Source organism: Capsicum annuum, chromosome 12, assembly GCF_002878395.1.
Source record: "Capsicum annuum cultivar UCD-10X-F1 chromosome 12, UCD10Xv1.1, whole genome shotgun sequence".
Taxonomy (NCBI): domain Eukaryota; kingdom Viridiplantae; phylum Streptophyta; class Magnoliopsida; order Solanales; family Solanaceae; genus Capsicum; species Capsicum annuum.
The window spans coordinates 2,355,238-2,364,032 of NC_061122.1; the positions used below are offsets into that span (position 1 = coordinate 2,355,238).

Sequence of the window (8,795 nt, forward strand, 5' to 3'; positions counted from 1 at the left end):
TGTTATTTAATTTTTTGATGTTTGTGCGAATAATATTATTCAGATATCTTTTGTATAATTTAGATAAATACTATAGAAAAGAGATAGAGAAGAGCCCGGGGTAGAGTAGGGATGAAATTGGGGAGAAACTTTGTAGGTAAGCTCGTGACGACCTACAAAATTGGACGTGTTGGTTTGAACGGACGGACGGAGGTTTTTTCTAAAGGCATATGAGCAAAATATCAAAAATGAAAGATTTTTTGTGATTTTTCGTGGATTTTAGCCTATAGATCGGTGGATGGGTACAATCTTTGAAATGTGATTTGTGCGAAATTTCTTGATAGGGCTCGTGACGACCTATTAAATGGGACATGTTGGTTGGAGGGGCGGCCAAAGATTTTTCTTCAGGAACATGAGCTAAATATCAAAAATTGAGAACTTTTTGCGATTTTTTGAGGGTGTTAGCCTATGGATCGGTGAGTAGATGCAATCTTTGGTATTAAATTTGAGCGAAACTTCTTGGGTGGGCCCATGACAACCTATTAAATGAGATGTGTTGGTTTAGAGGCGTGGGGAAAGATTTTTCTTAAGGCATACAAGCGAATACTAAAAACTGAGATTTTTTTTGTGATTTTTCGAGTGTGTTAGCCTATGGATTGGTGGGTGAATGCGGTATCCGGAATGAAATTTGGGAGTAACTTATTGAAAGGGCCCATGACAACCTATAAAATGAAACGTGTTGGTTTGAAGGGCGGACAAAGGTTTTTGTCCAGGAATATGAGTGAAATATCAAAAATTGATGATCTTTTGCGATCTCCGTGGGTGTTATATGGTTTGATGGGTGTGTGTAGTCTCCTGAATGAAATTTGGACAAGCCCATGACGACCTATAAAATGGGACGTGTTGGTTTGGATGGGCGGCTGGAGGTTTAATTTTTCTTCAGGCATATGAGCAAAATATCAAAAATTGAGAATGTTTTGTGATTTTTTCATGCATGTTAGCCTATGAATCAATTGGGTGAGTGTGATCTTTGAAATGAGATTTGGCTGAAACTTCTTGAACGGGCCCATGACGACTAATAAAATGGGACTTGTTGGTTTGAAAGGGCAGACAGAGGTTTTTCTTAAGGCATATGAGTGAAAATATCAAAATTGAGATTTTTTTGTGATTTTTCGTGAGTGTTAGCCTATGGGTCGGTGGACGGGTGCAGTCTTTGAAATGGAATTTGGACGAAACCTTTTGGGTGGGCCTGTGTCGACATATTAAATGAGACGTGTTGGTTTGGAGGGGTGGACGAATGTTTTTCTTAAGGCATATGAGCGATATATAAAAAATTAAGGATTTTTCTATGATTTTCCATGGCTGTTAGCCTATGGATCGGTGGGTGAGTGTGATCTCTTGAATGGGAGCCGCACAAAACTTCTTGGGCAGGACTCGTGATGACCTATTAAATGAGATATGTCAGTTTAGAGGGGCGGACAGAGATTTTTCTTATGACATATGAACGAAATATCAAAAATTAAGGATTATTTGTGATTTTTCGTGGATGTTAGCGCATGGATTAATAGGTGGATGCAGTCTCTGAAATAAAATTTAGGCGAAACTTCTTTGGACGGACCCGTGACGACCTATAAAATGGGACGTGTTGGTTTGGAGAGGCAGGCAAATGCTTTTCTCAAGGCATATGAGCGAAATATGAAAAACTTGAAGATTATTTTTTTTATTTTTTGTGGGTGTTAGCCTATGAATCGGTCGATTGGTGCGGTCTCCAAACTGAGATTTTGGCAAAACTTTTTGAATGGGCCCGTCACGACCTATTAAATGTGACGTGTTGGTTTTGAGGGACAGTCAGTGATTTTTCTTAAGGCATATGAGCGAAATATCAAAAACTGAGAATTTCTTGCGATTTTTCGTAGGATGTTAGCCTATGAATCAGTGGATAGGTGTAGTCTCCAAAATGAGATTTTGGCAAAATTTTTGGGCCAACCTGTCATGAATTATTAAATGAGACATGTTAGTTTAGAGGGGCGATCAAAGGTTTTTCTTAAGGCATATGGGGGAAATACCAATAACTGAGGATTCTTTGTGATTTTCCATGGGTGTTAGCCTATGGATCAGTGAGTGGGTGCGGTCTCTGAAATGAAATTTGACAGAAACTTCTTGGGTGGACCCATGACGACCTTTAAAATGGGACAAGGTGGTTTGGAGGGGTGGACGGATATTTATCTTTTGACATATGAGCGAAATACCAAATATTGAGCATTTTTTGCTATTTTTCGTGGGTGTTATAAAGGTCAAGTCCCCCCTTCCTCCCTCCGATGTATGGAGTCGCCTTTATTAAGAAGCACTTTATTCGTAAGTGGAGTTTTCGACACTAGTTTTTAGTCGATTCCAATATGAATGACACCGGATGAAATATCGAAAAAGAAAAAGAATGGGGTATGGAGTGCGCTGTGTAAGTTGAAAGGTGTGGAGGAGACAATTAGTATGAAATACCGTTTATACAATTTATTTTTTCAAAAAAAAAAATATTTCTCTCTAAATTTTGACCAAGTAAACATAAGAAAATTGAAAATCACATTAGTTTTCTAAGTTGAGAACAAAAAAAATACTAATGACCAGAGGGTTGTGATGGATGAATACACTAAAGCCCTTCACATGCGGAAGATTCGGGAAAGGGTTCAACCAAGAATCTATTGTACACAGGTCTTACCTTATATTTCTGCAAGAAGCTATTTCTACAACGTGAACCTATGACCTTCAGATCATATGGAACCCTTGCTTCTCTTTTAATATATCTTATGCATGTGTAAAATTTAAATTAATCAAACTCAGAGCGAATGAAAATCTTATGAGCTAGTGTGGTTGAGTGATTAATGAAATGATGAATGAAAATCTTGGAGATTAAAGTATTAGCTTTTGATTAAAGACAACACTTTTTAATCTAAAACAAGATTTTCATGAGGATATTGACCCAAGAGCACACTTTGTAATTTCACATTTATCTTAGCTTGTGCCATTTTCTTGTTTCGTTCCAATTTTATCAGATGTCCTCAAAAAAACTAACCGTTTCTTTGTTTCATTGTGCTAGTCGTTTCGTATGCAGAATGAGATAAGTAAGGAAATTAATCTCATTGGTTGGGATATCCCGCCTTTTAAATGAGATAGTAATCTCACTATTTTAGTTCAAATGATGGATAAAACAATCCCGAAACTAACTAGTACCTCAAATCAAACATGAAATAAAATTAATCCCAAATATTATTCCGAAATTACTATCCTTATTCACTTACTAAATGACTCCTCAGTGATTATGTGTTTCAAATCTTGATATGATGACAAATAGCAATTCATAGGGTAGCAAGTTGATCAATCAAAGTTGCAATTAGAATCAAGTATATGACCATAATCTATGTTACTCAGACTCTTCTAAAAATGTCAATGTGTGTGTTTTGGATTCTCCAAAAGTAATGTATTTTTGGAGAATCTGATGCGGGTACGACATTGAAAGTAAAGAGTTCATGCAACTTAGAATGAAATCACACATATATATATATATGTCATTAAGCCACAAATTTACCAAGATACTCCAAATAACTTATTTCTAAATGGACAGAACTTCAATCAAGAGAAGTAGTAAATTTGTGATGAGTGTTTGTGGTTCTGATATATAAAGTGTTCATTTAGCAATGCAAGATTCTTCAGTACAAATTGAAAGTGTTATTGATAGGCTCAAATGAGGCAGATGAAGCATACGACACAATTGGTGAAACCACAAAATAAACTAGTCGCACTCAGGTGTCGTTTAGTGGTCATTGAAGTGAGTGATAGGGTTCAAATCCCAGTAGAGATAAAAAGAACGCGAGGTGATTATTGCATGTGATAGAGTGAGGTAGGATGTGTGTGCAAGCTTAGCCTAAACGCGGCACTACCATTAGGTAAAAATGAAGGAAGAAAAGACATACAAACATACTAGTCTAAATTGACATGAAGGGGTGGAGTTAGTTGCTCCTCAGCTCAGGGCTCAGGGCTCAGGGACCAGTTCCTACATGAGCTCAGCAAACAGAAATAATAGCAGTAAGAATACTAAAGTGGGTGAAAAGATAAATGGAAGACACAAGAATTTTACGTGGAAACTCCTTGCTCAAAGGAGAGAAAATCACGATCGCCTCCAGGATTTTTAAGCTCTATTATATTCAAGCAAACTCTTGAATACAGACTCCACTCTTGAGGATCAAATTCTTAATCCTCACTTTCCTAGCAATAACTCTATTACAAAGAAACTTCAACAGTAACTCTACTGCTATATCCTCCTGCCAGCTCTAACTGGACACAACAAACTAACTCTAGCTTGATAGATCAGCTAACTCTAGGTGATTACAAAGAAATTTGAGTTACACCACAACACCTACAAACAATCATATTATGGTAGGGTAAATTTCAAATATTTTAATTTGACAAAAAATAATTTTGTGATGACTGTTAATCTGGAAAATATTTAGTGTCGCACATGGAATTAACCTCTTTACTTGTGTTGTGGTGAGCCATTTGGTCAATGTTCTATTGGTTTTAAAAGATCTGACTTAAGTTATCGATACGCCCTTAAACTTGTTTCGAAATTTCACTTGGACCCCATAACTTAGACTTGTACCTATCAGGCACCTCAATTGCTTAAATTAGAAAAACACATACAAATTATGCACAGTAAGTTGTTGATGCAATCAATGGAATCCCCTTGATCCTCTTCTCGATTGATAAGAGTTCCAGCCTGCTTGTGGATTCCTGCAACAATGTCTTCACCTTTTCATCTTGATTCAAAAATGCCTGCTTTGATGCCCATTTGAGCACTGAAAGCACCTCGGTTTGAGCTAACTCGTCGCTATCAGGGACGTGCAATGCAATGTAGCACAGCAGAAGCAATGCAGAGCTCTTAACTATTTGTTCACCAAAGGAAACAAGTTGAACCAAATGTCTTGCACCTCCAGCGCTTATGATTGCTTTGCAATGATCCAGGTGAAGGTAGTTATCTTTGCAAGAAAATTTTGTGAGGGCAATGGCTGCTTCATTTGAGATCTCTGCTTCTCGTTTAACTAGAAGCTTTACTAATGGGCTAATCATCCTCGTCTCTGTAGCTCGAAAAATCCTTGCCAAATTCCCAATTGCTCGAATGCAAGGAATAATAAGCAGATTCAAATCCTCTCTTTTGATGATTCTCAGCAGTTGTTCAACAACAGCTTTGCAAGCAGGCGAATTAGGCTTGAATGCCGACTTTCTCAAATCAGAATCTTGCTCGGCCACAGCTGTAATTTCCATTACTGCCATAGCAGAATTGTACTGAACATTTTCGTCTCCTTTCTCCAAGAGTACTGCAAAACAAAGCAGTGCTCTTGATTCAGTAATGCTATGGCAAATAGGTGAGTTTCCCTTGGCCAGTTTCGATAAAGCTCTTGCAGACATTGCCTTCATATAGGCCTTAGTAGTAGGGTCCTCCGATTCTCTCCCTTCATTACTGACCCTTGTAGAAGAAAGACTCTGCTGCTGTTGATGGTTACTGTTTGCACCATTGACCGGAATCTGCTGAGACGGTTTCATTTGGCCCTTCATTAGAGTAGTGGTAGTAACCACATTGTGCATCTGAGTATGCTTCTTATTTCCTAAAGGGTGTGCAATGTAGTTATTATCATCATCTTCATTCACCTTGTACGTACTAGTAAGATTATTAGCTAAATGAACATCATCAGTCGACGTGGCTTTGCTAACAATAGCGTACTTGCTATGCTCCTGGACTGTCTCAAACGCGATATGGCTAACAAGTAATCTGATTATGTTATGTTGATGAAAAATATCTTGACATTTGGGGTGATGTGCAACAAGTTCAGAAACTGCCCAAGCCACCATTGCCTGAACTTTCATTTGACCTTCTTTGAGGATTTTCACAAACACCGCGCACACCCCAGCATGCGCTATGTGTTCAACGCTTTCAGAGTCACGTCCTAGTAATCCAATTGCCTTTGCAGCTTTCTCCTGACCCTCCAATGTTCCTTCCTTCAAAAATTTTATCAGTGGTCCTACTCCACCTTCTTCAATAATCAATTTTCCATTCTGATCATTGTCTTTAGCCAGCGAAACTAATGATGCAGCAGCAGCAGTTTGATCACTGATCGAACCAGTGCACAAAATCGCTATATGTTTCCAAATTAAGCACAATTCGTCGGCTGAGGCAGTGACATGGAGGAGCCAGGACACAGCACCAATGGAATCCTCTAACTGTGAAGAAGAGTTACGGAAATCTGCAGCAGGGATGATGAATAATATGCGCTTCATTACTGTAGGGCGGCGGCATTTGCTAACAACGGATAGAGCTTTTTCCAAGGCTTGTTCAGTGTCAACAATGATTCGCCTAGTGGGCCGTTCATAAAGGTCATTGCTGGCTTGTGCTGTACGAAGAAGCAGCAGAGCCAGCTTCTTTGTCTTGGACTTGAGGTCAGCACAATCTTGCTTGAATGCAATTGCCTCATCAGCTGCTTGAATCACCTGGTCAACTAATTGGATTGGCTTTGCTAGGATTTGCTTCACTATGTCTGCCATCAACTAGGCAATGGCAAGGTCACACCTGGAATTTGTATCTGCTATGTAAAACAATTTTTGAATTATCCTTGAAGCTAAACTAGAATACTTAATTGCGAGTATGACGTTTTGGACCAGCGAGTTTAATTGTACCTCTTGAATTCACCTAGCTTCGCCCGGTGTGTGAGAGTAGGCAAGTTAAGACCTTCATTCAATATATTTATGATTGGGTCAACAAATGATTTGCTCTAGATGAGGAATTCTTGCTCTTTTTTTGGTGTAAAATCGTAGATCAGAATTTCAAAATGGAGTCTTTATTTTAGCTCACTTGAGTATCATGATGACAAAAACCAAGAAATGATCCAAATTCAATGGCTAAAAAGCTGTAATAAAGTGGGTCTTTGATGTAATTTTTATTTTGTTGTACGCACAAAGACACAAGACTTTTGACTTGGGTTTTGCGAGTACAATATTCCTAGTAGCTTCTATTTTTGTTTCAATATGGAATGTCTAGTTTTTGGTGATGACTTCCGGAGTCGATTGGTTTTACAAGGTCTCTATGTTTTTCTTGTAGTATAGTATAAAATAAAGTTAAATTATTTTTTTCTTTTTATCCTTCATGGAAACTGCAACTTTGGTCCCTTAGGAATTAGGATTGTTTGACGTAAGGTATTAAAATATATAATTTTAGAATAAAATAATAATCTTAGAATAAAATATTTGATGTCTTGTTTGGTTGTTAAGTTGAAAATAACTTGTTCCGAAATTAACAAATAGCAACGAAATAAATTATCCCATCTTTTGAGTGGTATAAATAATCCCAACACAATTTACCTAGGGATAAGAGAGAATGTAAGATTTTGGTAGCTCTCACATCAATTTTTTAATCAAGTTTATTCCTAATTTAAATTTTAATTACTCTACAAAATTTCATCCATTTTGATAAATTTGAATAATTATTGTTGACACTTAATTTTTTTCCTCTACGACTAAGTTTAATTTTGAGTTTCTTCAATTTTAAATAAAATTACAACATTTATTTTTATCCGGATAATTTTTTTAAAAATATTTATGTACATAATTTTTTCATTTAAGTAGCGATTATATATTTTCGTATATACGAAATCGTATAATTTTGTTACTTAAATAACTAATTTACTAAAATCGGAGTTTAATCAAGGATTATCTCGAAATTAATTCAAATGGATAAAATCTTGATTTAAACATAATTTGTTCTCAAAATAATTTACTTGAAAAAATATTTGGTTAAACCAAAAAGTTCAAGATTAAACTGGTTGATAACTGTATCGAATTTTATTTTAATTTAGTCAATTAATTGAATTTGATGATAATTGAAATCAGTTTGGCCACAATTGCAATTGGCCAATTGATTTTCACTATGATTTAAATTTAAATAAAATTGATTAAAATTATAACTTAGGGCTATTTAATAAATAAACTTGTCCTAAATCTTTAATCTCATACATCAGCCCATTTAATAAATAGACTTGTCCTAAATCTCTAATGGGCAAAATTCAGAAATAGCATACTTATCTCCTTAATTATGAGTTTCATAGCAACAGTTCCATAATTACATAATATAACAAGTTGTATTTTTTTTTTTTGCAAACTGTTGCTATAAAAATACAAATACATATGATTTTTACGGCCCCTATGATTGATAAGTATTTTGTATTTTGCAAACTGTTGTTACAAAAATACAAATATATGCTACAAAATGTAATTTGATAAAAGTGTTGCTATTTTTTGTAATTTAATACTTAAATATGCTGCTTTATGTATTTTTTCCATCTCTGGGCCTTCTTAATCTCATACATTAGCCCACTCCCCTAAACCCACGCCTCGGCCCAACACACAAAATCCACCAAACCAGCGGCCCATCCAGCAAACTCAGCTACAACAACAACACCAGCCCAAAATTGATCCGACCCAAATTCCTTTCCCTTATATCCCTTTAACCGATCAACAACAGCCTCAGTATTATAACGACAATAGGGATGGCAATGGAGTGGTGCGGGTGCGGGGTGGTGCGCATTTTAGGTTATGCGGGGTGGGGCGAGTTTTAGGCTATGTGGGTGCAGTGTGGATGCGTGGCGGGTTGGAGTAAACTTTTTTTAAACGGTGCGGTGCGGAGTGGGTTGCGGGTATATACAGATTTAAATTAAAAAAAAAAAAATAGTATTATTCTCATGAATCTACCTAAATTTATATGTATTCTTCACATAAAA

The 8,795-nt window shown here is 36.5% G+C and overlaps 1 protein-coding gene across 2 annotated transcripts; it reads right to left on the reverse strand.

Annotated features, from left to right (window-relative positions):
* Positions 1 to 4,542: 4,542 nt before the first annotated feature.
* LOC107849660 lies at positions 4,543 to 7,056 on the reverse strand. 2 transcript variants are annotated; one of them, XM_047400541.1, is made up of 2 exons: positions 6,700 to 7,056; positions 4,543 to 6,592 (listed from the first exon to the last, which is right to left on the reverse strand). In XM_047400541.1, the coding sequence occupies exon 2, from the start codon at positions 6,565 to 6,567 to the stop codon at positions 4,675 to 4,677; it is 1,893 nt and encodes a 630-aa protein (XP_047256497.1). In that variant the 5' UTR covers positions 6,568 to 6,592; positions 6,700 to 7,056; the 3' UTR covers positions 4,543 to 4,674. The 2 variants fall into 2 exon arrangements, with proteins under 2 accessions (XP_047256497.1, XP_016549701.1); XM_016694215.2 differs by having other exon boundaries at positions 4,543 to 6,605; positions 6,700 to 7,055.
* Positions 7,057 to 8,795: the final 1,739 nt, after the last annotated feature.

What these genes read in the sequence shown, in the direction of transcription:
- LOC107849660 (XM_047400541.1), bottom strand. Translation starts at nt 6,567, where the DNA reads ATGGCAGACATAGTGAAGCAAATCCTAGCAAAGCCAATCCAATTAGTT.